Raw genomic sequence first — 23,309 nt, forward strand, 5'->3', positions numbered from 1 at the left:
TCACGTCTTGTCTCCTTCCAATATTTTTTTTTTCTTATATATGTCAGTAAGCTTGAACTTTTCACATGTTCAACACAATTAAATGAATACCTTAATCAAAATAAAGGTGACTTAGTAAGGAGTATTCCAAGGTTTAAACATTTATTTACATTCATGTTCGACAGAGCAGCATTAGGGGGTAAATGAAATGATTGTAATTTTACAGTATGCCCTGTAGTTAAACTGAACCTCTTTTTAGTTTAAGATGAAGGTGAAAATAATATGATACAGCAACCAGCATAATGCAGTTCTGTAAGGTGTATAGTACATGTACAACTGTGTAAATTGTGCCTGGGAAGTTGAATGTTAGTTCTCCAAAGATTCTGTGTAAAACCAGTTGGTAATGAATCTAAGTTTCTTTATCTATAAGGTGTTTTTCCCATTGATTATTAAAAGCTCTCGGACAGAAGGAATTATGTAAAATGTACAAAAAATGTAAAGAGGTTTAAACTGATAATCCATTTCTTCAGATAAAAAAAACTAATCTCTATAAGCAGTGGTTAAGGATGCATCAAAATATTCAAAATATTTTAAAATTGTTCTACAGTTCAGAAATGAAATGTTAATAAACTGTACAGGGTAATAAGATTAAGTATACAATTATGATTTTAGACATTTAAATCTACAGTATAGGGGTATCACTTTTAAAGTGACTATATGAGGAACAAGAAAGAAACATAAAATCTTGGTTTTCATGTGTTCATTTAAAAAAAAAAAAAAGGGAAAAGGCTCAGTTAAAGGCAGGGAAAGTACAGTTCTTGGGAAAACAATACACTACTGCCAAAGGAGCCAGTGTTGCTGATGACTCATGCAGAGCAAATGGTGCTGACGCAAGTTTTTTTTTTTTTTTGGGAGGAGGTTTCAGTAAAGCAGCTTTTTGTTGAGAACAGGAAATAGACTGTATTTTCCTTGACGTTTTACGTGAAACTAAAACATAGTTTTCTTAGTGTGAAATTGTATTAAAATTGAAATTGTATTGAAATTGGTGTGGTAGAGAGCTGCTATGATATGGTACTGTCTTAAGACCTGAGCAATAAATCAGTCACCCTATAGTATTGTTCAATAGAATATTTTAAGGGTGTAAATTTAACAGGAATTGTAAGACTATAAGGACAAAATGCAATTAAGTATATTTATTTTAAACCTACTAGATATGTACACTATTATTTGAATACTGTTTTTCTCCAGCAGATATTTCACTGAATTTTTTTTAAGATAATTTTTTCATTTTTTCGTGCATACAGTAAATCCTTATAAATCCCTATAAAATATACATATATAGCTACAATTTATTTAAATGAATGCTAATGTAATTTTTTTTTTCTTTTTCGTGCAAGGTTTATACATATGCATAGGAATCATGTTAACACAAGATCTGAATAGCAGAAAATCAGTCGAGGTGAAAATTGTGAGAGTGACTGTAGCCCACAGTTGTCCTGGTGAAAGCAAACCGCTAGAGTGTCCATGGTTCTTTAGAATAAAAAAAAATTTAAATTCAACTGACCTTCCTACCTCTCCTTGGTATCCTTCAGTATCATTTGGCATGTGCTAAAACCCATAGGCTGGCCACACAGATAGAGGTGCCAAAACTAAAAAAAAAGAAATGAGAAGGGATCCATAAAATATGCAAATACAGTAGCCCCCCATGAAGTCGCGGTTCAGAGTTCGTGGCCTCAGTCATTCACGGATTTTTCCTTAAAACCTATCTAATAATTTTTAGCGGAAACCGCAAATATCCTCCGCAGTTTTTGTTGTTTTTACCGTGGTAAAACTGCACTGTATAGAGACCTGGAAGCAACTGTATTGAAAAACACGGCTTGGGGTGGTGAAAGTAGCCAATAGAATTTGAAACTGCAACTCCCAGCAGTCCCTGCAGTGGATCTGATTGGTCTTCTGCTGGGGCTGTTGGGGTTAAAGGATGTCAGCGCAGCTTTTAAAAAGAGTTTTTGTAATTTGTGTACAAGTTCCCGTCTGCCTGTCTTCTGTTGGGTTACCTGTACTTATTCATTTTGTCCTGGATTGCTTTGTGCATCTGGATTATCTGCCTGTGTACATGAGGACTGTAAGTGGATTCATGGCCATCCTGCAAAGAAAGGAGTGCTTCTGAACCTGTCCTCCCGTCTTCACCATTTCAGGAACTAGCGGTAGAACTATCTTTACATTCCCATTCAACGTGAAGATCTCTGTACTATATATTTTCATCATTACATTTCATCCGTTGCCGTTTTTCATTAACATTTTTCATGATTTACTCTGTGTGTTTTGTTTATGCTTTGTTGTATTTAATGTGTAATCGCCGTAAGGGGAACAGGGGTGGTATCGTTGTTTTCATTTATTTCGTTTGTTTTCATTACATTCTTTATTTACTGTTTGATTACCGGTTTGCTTTGTTTTTGCCTCTGTTTGTGAGTGCGTACGGGTCCGGCCAAGGCTAGATGCGTCCCTGGAATCTTCACCATAAAATTAAATAAATTGCCGTCTTCTCAACGGTGTGAATCTTAGTGGCACCGGACCACTACAGCGTTATTCATTTCTCCTTGCTGCTGATTGACTGTAATGCATCCCCAGCTGAGTGTTTATCAGTGTTTTTTAAGAGGGTTTGTTTGAAAGACTACCTTCACATTGCTCCCTTACTTGCGGCTGCTGTGTCACGTGATATGCTTCTCGTGTGATGCTACGCATACTTAAAAGCCTGAACAGCATGTGTCTTTTTTGGCTGATTGCTTTGTTTCTCTCTCCTCCCCCAGACATCCTCTGCTCCTGTTGCGGGTCCCGCTCCAGTTGTGCTCCCCTATGATGTTTGCCTATTCTTTTAATCGATAACTAACAGTATACTGAGCTTGTTTTACTTCTTAAAGAGACATGTTTGAAGTGTTTGAATGAAGTTCCTGTCTCTACAATCTCCTGTGATTCTGTGCAATTCTGTGACCCAGACGTGACACCCTGCAACACTGCAGCCTCACTGTCTCTGGGATTGAGCCACTGCACTAAGATTAGCCTGCCAGCATCAGTGCTTACTTCTGTGTGCTTGTGTGCAGCCAGTTCAAGCGCAGTTGGCTCGGTGATTTCATCCATGGCATCGGTTACACCTTCTACATATTGTTCCAGTAGTTTTTTAAACAGTTACAGTTCATTAGCAGTGTGTAAAATAATCAATGTTGCAGTAATTGTGATGCTCTTTGCATGAAAAAAGTGTTCCATTAAAATTTTACTTTTTCTTTGTGAATTGTAATGTTTACTTTAAAGTGCAGCAAAAAAGTATTTTGCGTCCAGGGATTCATTAACCCCCAAGTACAGTATGTGGCAGTTTAAGAGTTAAAGCCCCAAGAAGCTGCCACAAGGCCCTGCGCCTTCTAAGGCTTCTGGCAATGAAAACACGCTTGCATGAATTACAGTACATATAGCGGTAACATCAGTATTTTACATTCTAGCACTGTGGGAGACATAGCAGTACAGTACTGTGCAGTATACGGGTTTACCTTTACATTCTTTTTTTAGGTAATGTATTAAGCTTAGTTTGAAATTAAAGTGTTTTGGGGGCATATTTAGGGTTTAAACTATAAAAATAGGCACTTTTTTTAACCACATCCAAAATTCAGTTTTTCACAATCCGCGGGTGCTCTAGGAACGTAACCCCCCCAAATTTTGGGGGTGTACTGTATTACAAATATTTCTGTAAGTGAATGGGGAGGATGAGAAAGGGTCAATAAAACAATTACAATGGATCTCACACACTTAATCATGAAACAAAACAACATTTTTGCAGCATTAACAGCTAAATTGGTCTTCTGCTTAGTTTCACACTACCTGACCCACTCCTCTATCAATAGATTTTTTTTAAATTGTTGTCATTTAAAAAAACAAAAAATGATAAGAAATAATTATTTTAAAAGTAATGAAAAATATACTGCTTTTGGCACTGTGTTTTTAGGGATTTCCTTTTGACTTGCAAAAGAATGGTTATATAATGATAAGTTAATCACTGTTGTCTTGCATCCAAATCTGTGATTAAAGTGGTCTAACAAAATAATACATTTGTTGCCTTGTTGGCTATGTTTGACATCTATGTGCTCAAATTATTTAACAACATTCATTGGACCATTCCAAAGGTAATACAGATAAGCTTTTCTTAGTGGATCACACTTAAACTTGACTGTGCGGTTTTGCCTTAGTGACAGATTTGTTTGTTTTTCTCAGAGCTGTAAAGGTGATTGCAGTTCTCGCAATTAAGGGAACAGAACTTGTTTTAGACATCAGAGTTCATCATTATTATTGGCTTGTAATCTTGAAATCAAAACGGGCCTTCTGGGTAATTTAGGAAATGTGTCATGAGAATGAATCACATTAATTTGACTTTTTTTTTTTTTTCTTTGCAACTGCTGGTATTTAGCCAAAAGCAAATGGGGTTTTTATAGATTTTTTTTAAGTTATTTTTACATGGTCTGTCGTGGATTTTTTTTTTTTTTTGCCTCATTTTTTTCTTGTATAAAACTTCAAACTGTAATGCAGTTTCAAGAGTTGGAAAAACCATAGATTTATATATATATATTTTTTAATACAGGTATTGTATTCATTGTGAAAGTCAGCTGTTCTGCAAAAAATGGGATCTACTTACGAAGTCAAAAGTCTTGAGATGCACTGTTTTTCTCTCATGTTTTTGCAGAATAGCAAAAAGCAAGGAATTATTAGTCATAAAGTATAAATAATGACAAAGTGAAACCATATTTTGACTCATTTGTTTAAATACTTTAGTGGGAGTTTATTTTAATGATGTGCCAATTTCCATTAGTCATTTGCTTGAAAAATTCATGGTTTGTTGTGCATGCCTGCAGGAGTGGAAGTCTGCAGCCTTTAACAATTATTTGATACTTAGTGCAGACCTTCATTTGCTTCACATATAGCTCACGGATTGATCTGCTTTTTTGTATGTTGTGGATTGTTTTTAAAATATCTCTGTGTTCTTGTCTCAGAATTTGCATTATTCTGTACATTTGTTTTTAATCTGTTAATTGAATGTATATGATAGTATATTATAGTATACCCTATTTTTCTTTATTTTTAAAATCAGGCTTTATTTTTAATGACTGATTTTTACCAAGTTCATATGTTTACTTAATTCTTTACTTTTTTTGATGCACATTTCTTCATCCTGTATTTTTAAAATAAATGTAGCTGATAGAATATTTGTAATTTGCTTTCCAGTGTGGAGAAATACTTCCTTCAGTAGACCTCACATGAAGCACAAATACTGTTAGCTTGTCTGTTTTATAGACTCCCTATGTTATTAATAAGAAGGTGGTACTAGCTTATAGCGATTGTATTTAGTTAGTTCTCTTTAGAGACATTTGACCTTTTAGCCTTAGGGTTGTATATTTGCATTACTTTTAATATGTTGTTAATTTTCTTTGTTTATAGGACGCACAGGATAACCATCACCAACTTCTGCTTAGGAAAGCACTTAGTTAGTGAAGATGATCTACTTAAAGATCAGCGCGGGAGCCCTGCATACATTAGTCCTGATGTACTCAGTGGTAAGGAAAAGTTTACAAGCTTTCTTAAACTCGCTAAATCCAGTTTTGGGTTGCAAGGAGTCATAACCTGTCCTATTAACATTTGTTGCAAGGCAAGAACCAGTCCTACAGAGGGTGACTGTTGAAACAAGGGCATCCTCACACACAGAGGATCATTTTGACCGATAGATTTTTAGGGATGTAGGAGGTAAACCAGAGTGTCCAGTATGAAAACCTATACAGACAAAGAGGAGATACTGCAGACTCCACAATGACAAGACTTGGGATTCAATACAAGTTATATATGAGTTCACTAATGTGCAGTCGTCCCATTTTGCCCAAGTGTATTACGTTTATGCCCATTGAGGCATAAACGGCATGGTACTGAATAAAGTTTGCAGCTCAACATCTTTTGGCACTTATTTTATAAATACATTTTATTTTGCTTAAGGTTGAGTGACCAGTAGGATTAGTTTCAGCAAATATTACTGCTATAACTCATCCCCGAGTCATTCAGGAAACTACTTCACTGATCCCACTTTTTTATTTGTTTGGTTCTAAAAACAACATACAATGTATCTTTTTAAATGTGATTTTTTTTTTTAACCTTTTAGTGAATATTTCCAAAGAGTATTTTAAACAAAGACAGTCTGAAATAATTGCTTCCAGAACACTGAAAGATTAGTTTGTTAACCCACAAACCCAACTCCCTCAACATATGCTGTGGTACACCCAACAATGAGTCATAAACTATGGGAGAATGTTGTCTTTTGCTATTAACTTCAAACTTTAATTGTTATTATATGAAGTGCTTTACCTAAGCTTTGAACTCTTGTCCTATTTATGATAATAAAATTGAATATATTTTTCATTTCCCCTTTCTTTTGCTCATATCATAATGCAACATGATCAAAAATGACCTATTTTGGTACAAAAATGAACTTGCAGGCCACTATACTATACTGTATCTGAAAGAATAATTAAGCATGGCTTAAATTGTTTTTTCTAAATGTTATTTACATTTAAGTGAGAGAGATATAGAGAGATCACTACAGTTTCTTATGTTATATTAAAATATATCATAACATTCTGAAACCAGTTGTTTCAAATAATCTGTAAGTCTAAAACTGTAAATATTTTCACTGAAACATATGCTACTGCCATCTAGTGGAAAAACTCTGAACTAAGCTAGTTATGCTTTTTCAGAATATTTCACAATGTGTTCAGTCACAACAACTAATAAAGTATAACAATTTGTATGTGTGTATGTTTTGTCAACATACTAAAATATGAGAGTTCAGTGGAGTTTTTTTTTTTTTTTTCTTGAATTGATCTTTTTGGCTAATTGGTTTCCCTACTACATGAAGTACCTAAAATCGGTAAACAAGAAGGAAGGGCAGAGTGATGTTAAGGAGCAAGAGGATGTCGTCGTATGCAAGCTGATTAAATGTAGTACAGTAATATTCATTTTTTTTTAATTTCTGCATTATTAAAAGAGCGGTTACAACTGTTTATAATTGTACAAGATTACTGAGATTTTCTTAAAAGTTCAACACAAATCTGTTGAGATAGCACTGCAGCTTCACAGATACAGGAGACTGCCCTGCATGTCTAGAATTGTGAGAAATTGTCACTTACTGTGTAGAGTTTGCGTATTTTCATTTTGTTTGTGTGGGTTTTTCTCCAGGTACTCTGCTTTTCCTCCGGCATTTCAAAGACATGTATGTAAAGTTGACTAGTGAAGTAAATTTTCCCTGTATTAATTTGTATATGTGTGCTATGGTACCCCATCTGCTAATGGTTCCCATCAAGTGCTAAATTATATCTTGCCTTGTATTAGCAAGTTCAGTAAACGGATTGATGAGTGAAGTAAGATGTTAATAACCACACCGACCCGGATTCTGTATCTCACAAGCTGTAGGTAGTAAAACATCTCCTTTACACTGTAATATGCTTTATGTGTTTGATTTTTTAGAATTTAATATGTTTATATGCTATTTTCTCTACTAGGTCGACCATACAGAGGAAAACCAAGTGACATGTGGGCTCTAGGGGTAGTACTGTTCACCATGTTATATGGACAGTTCCCATTTTACGATAGTATACCTCAGGAATTATTCAGGAAAATTAAAGCTGCAGAGTATACTATTCCAGAGTAAGTCAACTTGCTTTCTGCTCTTACTGGGATTACAAAAAAGTTTTTTTTTTTCCAATGATAGTGGAATATGAAAAAGGTAGCCTAAAAACACAAGCATGTCCCTTTTTTTCTCCATCCCAATTTAATTTAAAAAATTACCCCTTTTTGTCCTTCTTATATTAATATAAATAGGAAGCCATACACATAATTGCAAGTAGTCCCTAGCCTAGTAAAAGAAATGTGTTGAGAAACAAAAGAAAATGCGGCAACACTTTAGGTACTGCAAAAATGCATCTATTGCTCATTTACTCATATGTAATAAGACCTTAACAAAAGCTTTTTTTGGTCTTCATAACACTTATAAAATATCAGTAGATTGGTTATTCATCTCTGTGCAGTGTGGCATATTGACATGATGGTAGAATTACTTGTTATAATGAAGGACTCCCAGGTCTTATAATAAATGTGTAATATCAATAGACATGCGTCTCCCTTGAGCTACCACAGACCACGCCACAGTGAAGTTTTGTTGATAGGACACATTGCAGAGATGAAGAAACACTTTACTGAAATTGTTATAAATACCCAAAGAAGTGTTTTGTTAAGGTAATTGTTATAAATACCCAAAGAAGTGTTTTGTTAAGGTCTTGTCACATTAGAGTAAATGAGTATTTCATGCATTTTTGCAGTGTCTGAAGTAAATTGTTACTGGAAATGCAATATGTGTTTTCAGGAGAATGACAGGGAAACTGCAACCTCATGAAATGCAGTGTGTAAATTGCCAGAGGACAAAATATAACTTATTAGGTATGGCAACAATTCTGCAATGTGCATTGTCGTTAGAAGGAATGTGAGTTTAAAAGAATAAAATGGTAATTTAAAAAGTTACAGAGCGAGAGTGAGACTGAATGGGAACAAGTAAATGTTTTGACATCAAGTCATAATGTAAAGCAATTACTCTGGGGGGTGTGTGTGTGTGTGTGTGTGTGTGTGTGTGTGTGTGTGTGTGTGCGCGCAAGTCACGTTGTTAATGTTTTAAGGTATCCAGCTAACTGATAGACAGGGGTTTGCCGATTGTGAATAGTGGTAATGTGAATTTAAAGCTAAACCAGGTTTTTGATAACTTTATTAAAGGAACTGCATTACAGTTCATCACTTACTAAGCCACGTTTGTGTCTGTTTTGTATTAGCATTGTCAGTCCCCCAAGTTCAGTGTTTCAGTGCCCAGGACTAAATATGCATTTTGCTGTTTGGTTTATTTTTAAAGGTTCTATATTTGATTACTAATATTTCTCGGGTTTAAATGCCTTTGCAGTAAGAGACATTTCTCTGTACTGGTGCTGTTAAAACAAATATTTGGTGATATTCTATGTTATGCCAACACCCATACCACTGCCATTTCAGAACAGGTAATTCAAGTGATGCTATTCAATATTATGCTTATTTGGGCCCGGCCAGTACTTGGATGGGAAACCGACCTGGAAAGCTTAAGTTGCTGCTGGAAAAAATGTTGGTGAAGCCAGCAGGGAGCACTTCTCCTGTGGTCTGTAAGTGTATCCCTGTGCAGTGAAGGGGACACTGTGCTGAGCAAATGGTGCCACTGTTAGGGTGAGACCTCAGGCCAAGGTCCTGACTCTCTGTGGTCATAAAAGAGTCCAAAAAGAGTTGGGTGTTCTCCAATGTCCTGGCTAAATTGCCCACCACATCCTTTTCCTTTCTGGCCCCTAATCCCCTGTCTCTATCTCATAGTCCCCTAACAACTCTCAATTTCACTACCTAATAGCTCATTTTTAGTGAGCGTTCTAGCTGAAGTATGGTCCCTTCACATCATCCATGTGGATGCTGCATGTTGGCTCCACACTATCTTGTGTGTTTAAAGTGCTTTTGAGTAGCTAGAAAAGCGCTCTATAAATGTAATGTAGTAGTAGAAGTAGTATTAATGTAATAAGCCTTATTGTTAATTTAAAAAGTTTTGTTAACAAAAAAACAAACTTCTGTGAGGTTCAACGATCGGTAATTTCAGTTTACATTTTCCAGTCATGTGTAATTTATTTTTATTTTATTATATATGTAAATATTATTTTTTATTACACCAACCACCAGTAGAGTAACCCACCCTGTTCTGCCGATTTAATTTTGCAGTGCATTAATATAAATTTGAATCATTGACCTTACTGCATGTTCTAGCATGGTGGTGCTCTGTTTGATATTTTTAGGTTTACTTATCCTGCTGCTGCATGATTTCTTGTTAATCTAATAAGCAGTATTTTAATTTTAGGGTGGTGTTAATAGGAATTAGCTGGAGTGTTTCATTTCCCAGACCTGCAGGGTTTGGCGTGCTGTGGTTGAACTTGGTTATGTACATTACAGTAGATGTGAAATGACATTGGTGATATGCATAGTAAAATATCATATCAAGCTACAGTATGTCCAACTTGCAGGTCTAGAGTCGTGAGACATTTCAAACACATTTAACAACTGTGTTACTGGATAAAATATATCAATGTTATTTAAATGGCTTACACATTTTTCATTGTTTAGGTAAACTAAACTAGTTTATTGTGTCATTTTTATTTGAAATGTTGATACAGGTAGACTAGAGGCATTTTTTTTCAGAAATACTTTTATATCTTTATCCATTATAACTGTAACTAGGGATTTAAATCAAGACACATATGATGCATGCAGTGGATATTTAACATCTGTTTTATCAGCTTGCTTGCAGGCCATCACATAGGCACCAGTAGAATTTGATTATTTGTACTTTTCTCATAAATAGTAAACATACATGTTGTGAATTTGTGCATTTTAAAATCTTATTGTTTTTCTTTTTTTTATAATGCCTCACAGAGATGGTCGTGTTTCTGAAAACACAGTTTGTCTGATTCGAAAACTCCTTGTCCTTGATCCTCAGCACCGACTCACTGCAGCAGGAGTTTTAGATTCACTCAGTAACATTATTGCTTCATGGTAAGAGATTTAACTGACACATTTCATCATTAAGAGCAGAAATTAACACTTAACTTTGCATTGTATATTATTTTGAGTTTTGATTTTTTTTTTTAATTGCACCTTGATATAAATAATTGCAACATGTTTTCCATGCTAAGCTCTAATATTATTTATTGTAGCGGTAAAGATCTTTGTAATTGCCAAAAATAATTCTTAATGTTGTATAATCTAGTTTTAACTTTAATGTTGGAAAACATTGCAATGCATTATTTTGCCCTGCAGGGTCTTCTAACTGTCAGTGTGGTGTTTGAATTTTTCCTTGGTGGCTGTAAGGGTTTTATTCTTCATTGCAAAGACGGTGCATGCTGCTGGCGTTCTATTGGCTCCAATTGTGTGGTTTTATCTCGCCCTCTGTGAAGTGCTAATGTGTCAGGTTCCAAAAGGTGGGCAGATAGAAAATTGTTAGCTAGTGCCTTAAATTAAAAACAAAATACTAATATGTAATGTACAAATCATCTAGATAAAACTAATATTTGTTAAACGATCTACTCTACATATAGTGGGGTTTTTTCTTAATTTGTTGGTAGCTTTATCTTTTCAGTATTTTAAAATGACTTATGTATTAACATTATCAGCAGATCATAAGGAAACATTTGTATTTGATACATCTGAGTGTTTTTGCTCCCGAGTTTGAAATACATTAAAAATGATCTTGTTAACCTAACCTAAACTAGGATGGATTGAACATAAAAAAACAATTCACCTATCATTCTATGAAATAAGCTAGGCAGTCACGCCATCACTTTCACATTGTTCTCAATTTTTATTTATTTATTTTTTTTGCCACAGAGTGAAATGAGTAGGCATTGTATAAATAGCATTTTACACTTTTTCATACTATATTTTACATGTATTTATTTTTACCCTTTGCCTTAAATTTAATATTTTTAGATTTGAACCGGTAGTTTTATATTTCTTTTAAGATCCCTGTTTATTTTGAGTATTTAAAACTATTTTTATATATTTATAACCCCGTACATTAACTGTATTTAAATTAAGGTGCTTTAAGGAATAGATATGAAAGAGTGGTTTTAAATATTTAAGTTTTTATTATAAATTACTAAGGGGCTCTGCTGCCTGCTCACTTCGCTCGCCCACCCCATGTTTGGTTTACTGGATATTCAATTTAAAGAGATTATTTTCATGGGAATTGTTACATATGCATTATTTTCACTTTTACTTTAAAGACTTTTGTAAAAACAATACTTATTTCCGGCCCTGGGCATGGTTGCATCTCTTTTTCGCAAGACATATAATGCTGCTCGCGTTGTGAAGGGGTTGTGACAGAATGCAACCTAAGGATATGCCGTTGGATCATCTGCTGTCTTTCTGCTGCTTGTCGTTTGTCGTTTTAAGAGCTGCGAACACATGATGCGTGTCTGCCAAAAGCAATCCAGCAACTGCTAGGTTAGATGTCCATGGACTTGTTTTAAAAGATGGCTCACTGCCTTGTCTCGCGTGACATTGTAAAAACAATACTTTTGTCTTTTATTTCCAGCCCCGGGCGTGGTTAAATGTCTTTCTCACAGGACGTATAACGCTGCTCGCGTTGGGGGGTGCAGTGTTAAATCATTTTAAAGCCTTTCCGTGTCTCTGCTGCTCGCGTTGTGATCGCTTCTCCGTGATCATAAATATACACCTGACCGAATCGTGTTTTCTTTGAAATTAAACTTGTTGCTTTAACTGTTGCGGGACCACAGATTCTCCTAGCGTATGGTCCATTATTGTGTAAATCTACGTTTTGGGCATTGAAAGATGCAAAGGCGAAAAGACTTTGTTTTCTGACCTTGCTTTGTCCTGCTAGTTTTTTGAATTACACCTGGTCCTGATGATTAATTTCCTTTTGTTTGCACTAATGCAATCTTTACTATCTTTTTTTTTTTTTTTTTTTGAAACTGTAGTGACTGACGTAATAAAGTGTCACAGCTTTTAACTTGAACAATCACAGACTTCGTAACCCCTTTCTAGCACCCTCTCCAAACCCTCATCCCCCGGGTCTCGCCCAATTTACCGCATCAATCAATACCCCGCTATCAGTGTTCCGTGCTGTACTCCGCCCTCCCTTAATCAGACCTAACAGTCACTTAAAACAAAAAAGGCTTCAACCTGGCTGGGACGCTGCAATGCTTTCGAATTTTACTGCTTTCATATTCTTTACCTTTCTCTGCATGTGTATTGCGCCATCGTTTGTTTGAGCCTTTCAAATCCCACTGCTTTCATAATCTTATCTGCCTTTTTTTCTCTCCAGTGCTTTTGGGTCTCTTTTCTCTGTGCTGCTCTTTCTTCTTTGCTTAGTCGTTGACGTTTCATCTAGAACGTATTGTCCTTATACGCTTTATATGTTGTGAGAGCACAGGACCTGTGTGTGCTACGTGCCTTTACACGACTGAGTGTTTGCTGGCTGTGCTCTCTTATTTGATATTGTTTGCGTCTTGCAGGTCTTTTAAGTGTCTTCCAAGAAGATCATGTATCGTTGCATTGCTTTTTCTTTCCAGGATTTTTTTTATAATAAGAGACCCTTTTTTTTTTTTTTTTTAAATTGGGGTTATTTGTAGGAAAATGTTTTTTTATGGATGATAATAGAAATTTGGGTTAATGCAGATTAGTTAAAATTTTATATTACGAGATGAGAGTGCCAGCTTTTTGTCCTTGTAAAGACAATACTTCCCCTTTGTAAAAATATTCAGGACTTTTTTTAAAAAAAAAAAATGTATTTATTATCGTCTGTTTAGTTTAATGTCTTTTATTCAAGATGTTTTATAACATTAGGGCATATTACCACTATTTTAAATGTATTTTTGGTAGCCACAAGCCCAGTCGATGTCACACAGTGAGTGAGAGGCAGGAATTGAACCAAATGCTTTAACTACTGCAGCACACTGGCCCACAAAATGTGATTCACTAAAATGTTAAAAGTTTGTGTGTGCATATTTTTTTATGTTTGATATGTAAAAATGAATATCATGTATGTGATGTTATTGTTTGGTAAGCTGCTTTCTTATTTTTTTATTAAAGGCAGTCCATGTCTTCACTCAGTGGTCCTTTGCAAGTTGTACCAGATATAGATGACCAGATAAGCCATTCTGATCATCCGCAGGAGGTAAATTTAATTTTAGACGTGGCTAATGATGTTTGCATTTAAAATGAGGCTGAAAGAATGTGACCATTACCAGGTATTTCTGGAAAAGTGTTAAAGAACGAACGTTGCCTGAAGTAAACCAAAAAATTCAGTAGTTTTAAGTGGAAGCAGTTACTTAATTTTGGTGCATGGCAGTTTACTGTCAATATTTTTGTGTACGTAACCGAACAGATTTTGGAATTTAAACTGCACCTTTTCTTTGAACTCAATCTTTAATTGTGATCTGTTACCCAAAAGCCATACAAATGTGAAGTGGTAGTAGCGTGTCTTATACACAAAGACCAGGGATATATTCAAGTCTTTTTATTTTTAATATTGGGACTTTTAAGGTGTGCTAATTTTGTTTAACAACAAGATAACTCTTTAACTTGAAAGTTTTCAAATGCAGCCAGAAAGAATCAGTGCAAATGATTATTTTTATCTTTATAATTCTAGAGAGGAGAGAAATGAAGGTCAGTAGGACCAAGACAGAATACATGTATGTAAATGACAGGGAGGTCAGTGGAATGGTGAGGATACAGGGAGTACAGTTGGCGAAGGTGGATGAATTTAAATACTTGGGATCAACAGTATATATAGGGTGGTCCAGATCTAATTATGCAATTTTCATCACGCTGTAACTTAAGTGTATTACATAGAAAATCACCCGAAAAATCCCAGACCATCGAAGTATGCAAACTGACGACATGAAGAATCGTCTTTGCGCTGAAGTGGAATTGTCTCCACATAAATCAAAGTCATCCAGACGATCTGGATTTCCATAATTAAATCTGGACCACCCTGTACAGAGTAATGGGGATTGTTGAAGAGAAGTGAAAAGGAGAGTGCAGGCAGGGTGGAATGGGTGGAGAAAAGTGTCGGGAGTGATTTGTGACAAACGGGTATCAGAAAGAGTGAAAGGGATGGTCTACAGGACAGTAGTGAGACCAGCTGTGTTATATGGGTTGGAGATGGTGACACTGACTAGAAAGCAGGAGACAGAGCTGGAGGTGGCAGAGTTAAAGATGCTAAGATTTGTATTGGACGTGACGAGGGTGAACAGGATTAGAAATGAGGACATTAGAGGGGTCAGCTCAAGTTGGACAGTTGGGAGACAATGTCAGAGAGTCGAGATTGCGTTGGTTTAGACATGTGCAGAGGAGAGATGCTGGGTATATTGGAAGAAGGATGCTAAGGATAGAGCTGCCAGGGAAGAGGAAAAGAGGAAGGCCTAAGAGAAGGTTTATGGATGTGGTGAGAGAGGACATGCAGGCGGTGGGTGTAACAGAACAAGAAGCAGAGGAAAGAAAGATATGGAAGAAGATGATCCGCTGTGGCAACCTCTAACGGGAGCAGCCGAAAGAACAAGAAGCAGGTGATTAATTACACATGAACATACTGTTTAGGCAAATTGAAAGGTGATGAAATCAATCTGCGCTCATTTTGACCAGTGCAGTGCATAACTTGGAGAGAATTATCACATGTATTTATTTATACTTGCCAAAAAAAATGAAATGAATTCATCTGAATGAAATTAATTAATTTGTTTAGAAGAAGATAAACCTTGGAGTACAAGAGTTTGTAATCCAGTGAACAAGTAAAGAATTAGAAGTCAAGTAATTTCATTTAATAAGGAATTCTACTAAAGACAGAAATTAGCTTGGGTTCCGATAGGGCAGTAAACGCTGCAAACTGATCTCCTTGATCTACTCTTGTACATTATTGTGCGCAGATTAAAGTCTTAGTAATTGTTTCTCTTCTTCCTTGTTCCCCCTCAGGCTAAGGTGACAGAAGAGTCTTCACAGTATGAGTTTGAAAATTACATGAGACAACAGCTCCTCCTGGCTGAGGAAAAAAACACTATTCATGAAGCCAAAAACTTTATTCATAAAAGGCAGTTTGGCAACATTCCACCTGTCCGGCGACTAGGACACGATGCTCAGCCTGTGAGCCCTTTGGACGCTGCCATTCTTGCCCAAAGATACTTGCGAAAGTAAGCCAACAGGTCTCAAAAGGCAGCACAAAAATGTAACGTTCAAACATCCATCATAACTTAATGAACTTACAGAGCAATACAGTGTTCTGCAATAGAGAGTAATGTAGCAGCTAACCCTCCAGAAGGGGAAAACCGTGATTTGATCATCATTTTTCATTAAAAGAAAAGAGAATTTTTTTTTTTTGTGGTGACAAAAAACAAATTATTTTAGATTAACTCTTCAATTGTGACATTAAATCTACCTCTCTTCACCATAACCAACGACACAGTCCCTCATTAAAGGAATGATGAAATCATACCAGACGACGTCATGTTTGGCAGAAGCATTATTGTTGGTGCATATTGCAGTATGGAGAAGAGTTCATGTTTTCTCCGTATGGTCTTGATAAGCTTACTTTTTTTTAATCAACGTAGCAGTTTTTCTTCATTTTGGCAAATGTTAAAGACGTGTTTTCCAAAAAAAAAAAAAACCTCCTATTCAAGCTGTTGATTGTGGGAACTTTGAAATATCTTGATTTGACCCCCATTGAAAAGATATGCCATACATTTGTTGTTTTGTGATGGTTTTATATTGATTTGCTAAATTACCAAATTACATATCTTGTTTAGAAAATTACTTTTTGAGATGTTTTTGCCAAGATATTTAAGTTTAATACCTTTGAGTTTAAGTGGGCATATAATATTTCTGCTTAATATGAATTTCCTTTTTTAAGTTTATGTATAGTTTTGGTGCAAATCTAATATATTCAATGTGGAAATTAAAGGTTTCCTGTAAAGACTTAATCCTAAACTAGCCTTTAGATTTTTTTTTCTTCCATTTTTTTTCCTCCCCTGTTTTAAAATTTACAAAACTCATATCCCTATAAGGTGGACTTCAAAAGGAGCCGTTCTGTTCAGCTCCTCAAGGGGAGGAACTGGCAAAGTTCACACGAATGTCCCAGGGTGGTGCCAGTCTGTGCTTCTGTGGTGTTTGACGCCAGGCACTTACTAAATGGGGAAAACCGCCCACTTTGCATTCAGCATGGCATGGTTGGAAACTTTTATTCTTTAGTCAAGTATAGCTTTAAATTCAGTTGTATTGGGGAGTCTCTCTCATTTCTATTTCTCCAAGGGACACATTTAAAAGAAAAAACAAACATTGTACTGAAAGGGTCAGCTGTTAACACTATTTTTAAAGTGAATGCCTTTCTTGCCACAGTCCAGTATGTGAAAAAGCTAAGCATGTACCTATTTAATTTCATCCTTCCCTTGATCGTTTGTTAATTTTTGTTTTGCTAGTAAGAAATACATTTTATTAACAGGTCTTTAAGCGTTTTTTTGGCTGCACGTATTCTGCAGACACTCTTATGAAAACTCATACCTCAACCCTTTTAGTAACAAAAGGCATTTTCATACAGTCTTTCTGTGTTTTAAAATTTTTATAAATTTATTAATTGTTTTCTAAACTTTGGTTTTCAAGGATGAATAGCACATCACCATTTGCCATGTAACTGGCTTGATGTCGATCCTAGTTGACTGACTTGTATGCTAGCTATATAAATATGTCATTTCCATGCGCCTTGTCAGAAAATATTGCCACATTTTGACAAGACTTACGTGAAGTGATGTTTAACACGGTCGCCAAGCTTATCCTTAACTGAATTACCTGAAGATGTTCCCCTGGGGCTGTCCTGATAAGACGGACACTTGAATAAGTGCCGAAGGTCTTACTTGCGGTGGACATTTTGGGTGCCCTCATGTTAACAAAGCCAAATACGTGTGCCGTGGTGTCACATATCACTTCATGGAAGCGGGTCATATTGTGGCGGCGGCTTTTTGGGTTCTCTTGCATATAGTAATTCATTGTATTGCGTATATTTGCTTTGAAGTTTGTTATTTAGCCTGTATGACATTTGTTTGTTGTCACAAATGTTTTAAAAAGGTGTGTAAAAGCAATCTCTTAGAGCCATAACTGAAGACGTAACTGAAACCTGTTAAATGACTATTGATCAAGAAAAGTAATTCTGTGAACTATAAATGCGGTTACCTACCTTCTGCTTACTTGTTTTTAAATTTAATTTTATTGTCTGTGAACTTTTTTTTAAGTGTTTTTAGTTCTGTTTTCAAGTCCTGTGTGGTTATTGTCTTTATAGAATGACCAAGTCTCGTACGTTGACCCTCGCACCAATGTAAAACTTCAAACTGCACGTATTTAGTGTTGTGCAGCCATAAACTTAATTTTGAACAAACTCTTCATACAATTGATAGCTTGTGAAAAATAAAGTAAAAAATTGCAGATATATTAGCATTATCATCGCATTATGAGTATGAAGTAGCTTTATTTTCAAATGTTAAATCATTAAAGTGCACAAACGCCACCCAAAAATGATGCGGTGCAGGATTGGGTTAGGGTTATGCTGACACCCTCTGTAACTTAGACGCCATCTAGCAGTGAAGAATTTTTCAACTCCATTGTGACTGAAAAGAAAGTCCAGATGTCTCTGTAAGCTTTGTTTCCCTTTTCTTTCTTTCTTTTGTATGTTTCTTTTTATTTTAAAGAACGAAAGAATGTTAGAGAAGCACAGTCATTGGTGTATTAAAGTACAGAAGCTTCATAACATGTGGATGCTGTGGTCCTGGTTTTACTTCCTAGTCTTCATGACCTACAGTATGTAACACTGTGTATTTGTATTTTTAATATGTGTGTGTCTTCTGAGAGGGAAAATCCTGTGTTGTGGTTCAAACCTACGGGTGAAGGTAGGATGTCATTTTAGTACTTTCAAAAGCATGAAAATGGACTGAATAAATGTCTGAATATGCCAGGGTCGTAGCATGTGAATGACTCCCGGAATGCACTACGTGGTGTAACCAAAAAGGTGATGAATCATATTGTCAATATTTAAAAGTTCTTTTTATTGATCTTATTAAGAAAACAGATATATGCTATTCCTAAGGCTATCATTTATTTTGACTGGAATTGCAATACTGGTGCCGGACAAAGAGGGGGAGAAAAAACAAAAAAAAGTATTGTTTATTAGAGCTGCTTGGGTGTGTTTTTTGAGAGATGTACTGTTAGAAAGAAACATTATGAAAAGACAAACACAAATAATTTGTATGAAAGACATATTTTTGTACTACATCAATCCTTTCCATGCATGTCAGCAATAAAGAATTTAATATAGTGTAAATGTATTTGTTTCTTTTGTTTTTGCAAGTGTTTTTTTATTTTTTTTATTTGGGGTTTGTGTATAGGGAACACAATTCTGTGAGGGAGTCGTTACCATGTCTTGCTCAGAACATGAATTCAGTAAGCATAAATGTAGGTGCGGGCAGACCAGAGACGGCCTGCTGAAGCAGTGTTTCCGTTTGACCACACGGGGGCGCTGTTTATTAGTTTTATGTTAAATGCCTTCAGTTGTTCACTATCCTTGACACAAAGCTCATCTTACTCTACTGAATTTACAGGGAAAAAGTTTTATGGGACTAAGCACTATGGGGTCAAATGTGTTATATTTTGAAATGTAAATCATTGTGAACAGTTAATGTGATTGAGTTGTCTGCTTTTCTTTGTCTAATTCAGTACGGCTCTTGTCCATCATGAAAATGTTACTAGTTTCAGTGAATATCAGAAGCCTGCCTGCCCACACTTACTGTAAACTCTAACCAACGCAAGGCATGTCTGACCTTTTTATTTATTTATTATTCCACATATTTAATAAGATGTAGCGTAACATCTTCTAACTCGGTCTCATGTGCTGCAGCCCATCCAGGACACAGAGCAGGAAACAACTGGGGGCAGAGTGCCAGTCCATCACAGTGCCCGCTTCCATACACACAAACACACACTGGCACAGGGGGCCGATCTCAAGTTGCCAGTCATCCTAACACACAACTTGGCAGATGTGCAAGATCCTGGTGGGAAAAGTCACAGAATTCCAACCCACTGTACTGATATGTGGGACTAGCAGCTGTGCTACCCCAATATTACAACTGAGGGAAATGATACTAAAGAGTAATTCTGTTTATGTACACTCACTATGCCTTCAAAAAGTATTCGGACCCCTTCAGTGTCGTGTTGTAGCCTAATACTACAAATAAATACGTTAAGTTTCACTTCACCGAACGGCATTCATTAAACCAGAATGACAAAGCAAGAACAGGATTTTTAGATGTTTTTTGTGTGAAAATTCATTAAGAATGGAACACAAAAATATACCACTGACACACCATTCTGTTGATCATCATTGAGATGTTTCTGCAGCTTATTCAAGATCAAGATACCTTTATTGTCGCCGTACAATATGATGAAATGTCATTTGGGACAAGCTTATAGATGCCTTAGATCAAATATATTTAAAGTATGTAAAGGTATATGAGCAGACATTAAACTACAAAAAGCACAAATTTAAAAGAAACTGTGAGAAACACTTACAATGATTATTATTATTACATAATAATAATAATAATTGTAAGAGTCAATCTTAGTAAGTTAATGCTTAAAGTTAATTCATAAAGTGTTTGCTTGACTCCTATAGAACTGTGGTATGGTTTTTTACCCCCATAAGTTAATATGAGGGAGAGCTGTCCTGCTATAATCAGTAATGCAGGGTGTTAATTGACTCAAGTTTAGTTGTTGTTTAGAATAAGTCCTAGTGCTTTACAGTATAAAAATGGGATAAGCGTACAGGTCCGTTTAGAAATGGTTCAGCTGTAAGCAAACTAAAGAAATGAAACACTATTCATAAACTTTTAACAGAATTTTTCTTAAACAAGTACCTCTTCTTTTCTTGCAATACCAATCTTTTCTCTATTTTTGTGTGGACTGTTTTACTTTGAATTTTTACTAAAGTTTTTAAAACAAAGATACTTCGTTTGCGGAATCATTTCAATACGTCAAGCTTTTTTGCCACTCTCCCATGAAGCATACTGAAGCTGCAGAGCTTTGGTAATTTTGGGTAAACACAGCTACAATAATATAAATATTAATACACAGAGTATAAGTACAGTTTACATACAATATACACAGGGTCAGTAAGGTAAGGTGCCAGTGCAGATAGTTACACAGAATAAATAAATCGGTAAATGTCTAAGCATACATAAGGGAAGTCACAATGTTTTACAGTTTGTTTTGTGCCCACCTGTGGTCCGTTCAGTTCACTGGAGCAGATTAGGAAAGGCACCCATCGGTCTACAGAAGGTCCCACAGTCTTGAGGTCAGACAAATTGCCTGCAGAGCTATGGGACAGCATTGTGTCAAGTCACAGACATAAAAGAGGCTATAAAATCACTTTCAAAATGTCAGAGGCGCCTTAGGTGAGACATCCTGGATGACCTTCTGTTGCTATTATACACTTCAGTATGACATCCATGAGTCCTCTATATTTTACCAGCCAGCGTATTACAAGCTTTTAAAATGCCACACTACACAGAGATAAGAACCACTTTATTAAAGCTTTGCAAGTTTAGTTAAGATCTGGTTATATTGTAGCAGAACTTCAAGGTGCACTCTATTGCTGCGTACCAAGAAAAGATCCGGGTTACCATTAGCAGTAGGTAGTGCCCGAGACGTGTCCAAGATCCTACAATATTACCATGATAGCCCAATCAGTGGTCACCTTGGATGCACAAAGACACTCTTCAAAATCCTGGAGGTGGCATGGTGGCCGACAATTTGCAAAGATGTCTGGTCTGATGTCCAGACTTGTACCACCTGTCAGCAATACAAAGCCCCACCTGGTCTGCCCTTTGGACTTCTTCAGCCAGTAACCATCACTACCCGAGGGGAGAGCCTAGGCGTGGGCCTAATTGGGCCATTTCCTGCCAGTAAGGACCGGAAAACCTACCTGATGGTGGTTGTGGACTATTTTACTCGATGAGTGGAGCTATTCCCCAAGGCCAATGCCACAGCCAGAAAGATATGCTCCACCCTGATGGGTGAGATATTTTACCCAATGGGGGGTGCCGAAGAACATCATCACAGACCGGTGTCCACAGTTTACCAGCTCAGTAGCTGAACAGTGTTGGAGCGAGTAGGGTGTGGTTCACCTGAAGACGACAACATACCGCTCCCAATCTAATTGCACTGAGCGTTTGAACCGGACTCTGAAGACAATGATTGCAAACCACCATCATGATTGGACAGAGTGGCTGCCTGAGCTCCGGTTCGCATTGAACATGGCGGAGCAGGAGGTTACAGATGAGACCCCTGCATTGTTAGCTTTAGGCAGACAACTTAATGGCCCTCTGGAATGAATGCTCAATCACAATCCACCCAAACCAGACGCATCGATTCACGATCATCTACAAACATTACAACAAATTACTCAATGAGTGAAGGAGAGGATGGTGATGTCCCAGTCCAGACAATCTCTATCGTACAACTAGAGATATAAGCCTGTACAATTCTCAGTTGGGGAGAAAGTCTGGTTGAGAACTCATCCCCTCTACAAATCTTCTGACAAATTTGCAGCAAAACCAGCTCCAAAATAGTTCAGCCCAGCCGAAAAGGTCCTGTAACCTATTTGGTAAAGTGGGGATTGCCAGGGACCAAAAAGGTAGACACTGTCAATATCTCTAACTTCAGGCCTTGGTTACGCCATAACTCATGGTCTGGGAGTGCGGACTGTAGCGAGTGGGAAAACTTCAACTCCCAGCAGTACCTGCAATGGCTCTGATTGGTCGTCTGCTGAGGGTGCAGGAGCTGCTGAGGACAAGGAGGCCGCCTCAAGATTTCAAAGTAGGCCAGTTCTACAGAAAAAAGAGAAGTCTTTTGTTGTTTCATGTCTTGAGTTGCTTGTAAATGGCCTGTATTTGATATAGCGCCTACTAGAGTTCAAGAACCCCCCTAGGCGCTTTACAACACAACAGTCATTCACCCATTCACACACACATTCATACGCTTGTCTGTTTGCCTTCCTGTTTAATACCAGTGGGTACTTCTTTTGTTCTGGATAGTCTCCTGTTTTGGGTGTATGGACTGTTTGGTGTCTTCCTGCTTCATGAGGACTGTATGGGGATTTACTGTCGACTTGCGAAGAAAGGAGCGCTCCTGATCCCCATTCACACGTCATCATATCATAAGGAAATACCCGTAGGACTGACCTTTTACATTCACATACAGCAAGTTAATCTCTCAACTATCTACCTCCATCATTTCAGTTCATCAGTTGCCATTTTTCATGGATTTCACCATGTGTGGTTTTTGTTGGTTGTTTGTTATTGTTGAATTCGTGTTTATTGTATATCGCCGTAAAGGGAACTGGGGTAAGGATCATTGTAGTTTATATAGTTTTATTTAATTTATTAGTGTTTAATTCAGTCTTCTATTTCTGTTTTATTTTCGGTTGCTTTTTTTGTCTCTGTGATGGAGTGAGTGCGAGTTGGGCCAAGGCTGGGTGAGTTCACCATCAAAGGCGGTGTGAATCTTAGCTGGGGTCTTAGTCTGCTACAATATGGCAATCTATGAATGTTAGATGCTTTTTTGCAATACCAGAACTAAAGTGTTACCAGTGTCCGTAT

General features: G+C 36.6%; 1 protein-coding gene across 1 annotated transcript in view; it reads left to right on the plus strand.

Annotated features, from left to right (window-relative positions):
* The window catches only part of stk40 (serine/threonine kinase 40), a 33,022-nt gene extending 14,043 nt beyond the window's left edge, over positions 1-18,979 (plus strand). The window contains exons 7-11 of the mRNA XM_039740031.1: positions 5,455-5,570; positions 7,560-7,704; positions 10,537-10,656; positions 13,714-13,798; positions 15,595-18,979. Coding sequence (XP_039595965.1) covers positions 5,455-5,570; positions 7,560-7,704; positions 10,537-10,656; positions 13,714-13,798; positions 15,595-15,813 — 685 coding nt within the window. The 3' untranslated portion in view covers positions 15,814-18,979. The remainder of the gene's footprint in view (positions 1-5,454; positions 5,571-7,559; positions 7,705-10,536; positions 10,657-13,713; positions 13,799-15,594) is intronic.
* The last annotated feature ends 4,330 nt before the right edge of the window (positions 18,980-23,309 follow it).

The sequence above is a fragment of the Polypterus senegalus genome, chromosome 17 (genome assembly GCF_016835505.1).
Source record: "Polypterus senegalus isolate Bchr_013 chromosome 17, ASM1683550v1, whole genome shotgun sequence".
In the NCBI taxonomy this organism is placed as follows: Eukaryota; Metazoa; Chordata; class Cladistia; order Polypteriformes; family Polypteridae; genus Polypterus; species Polypterus senegalus.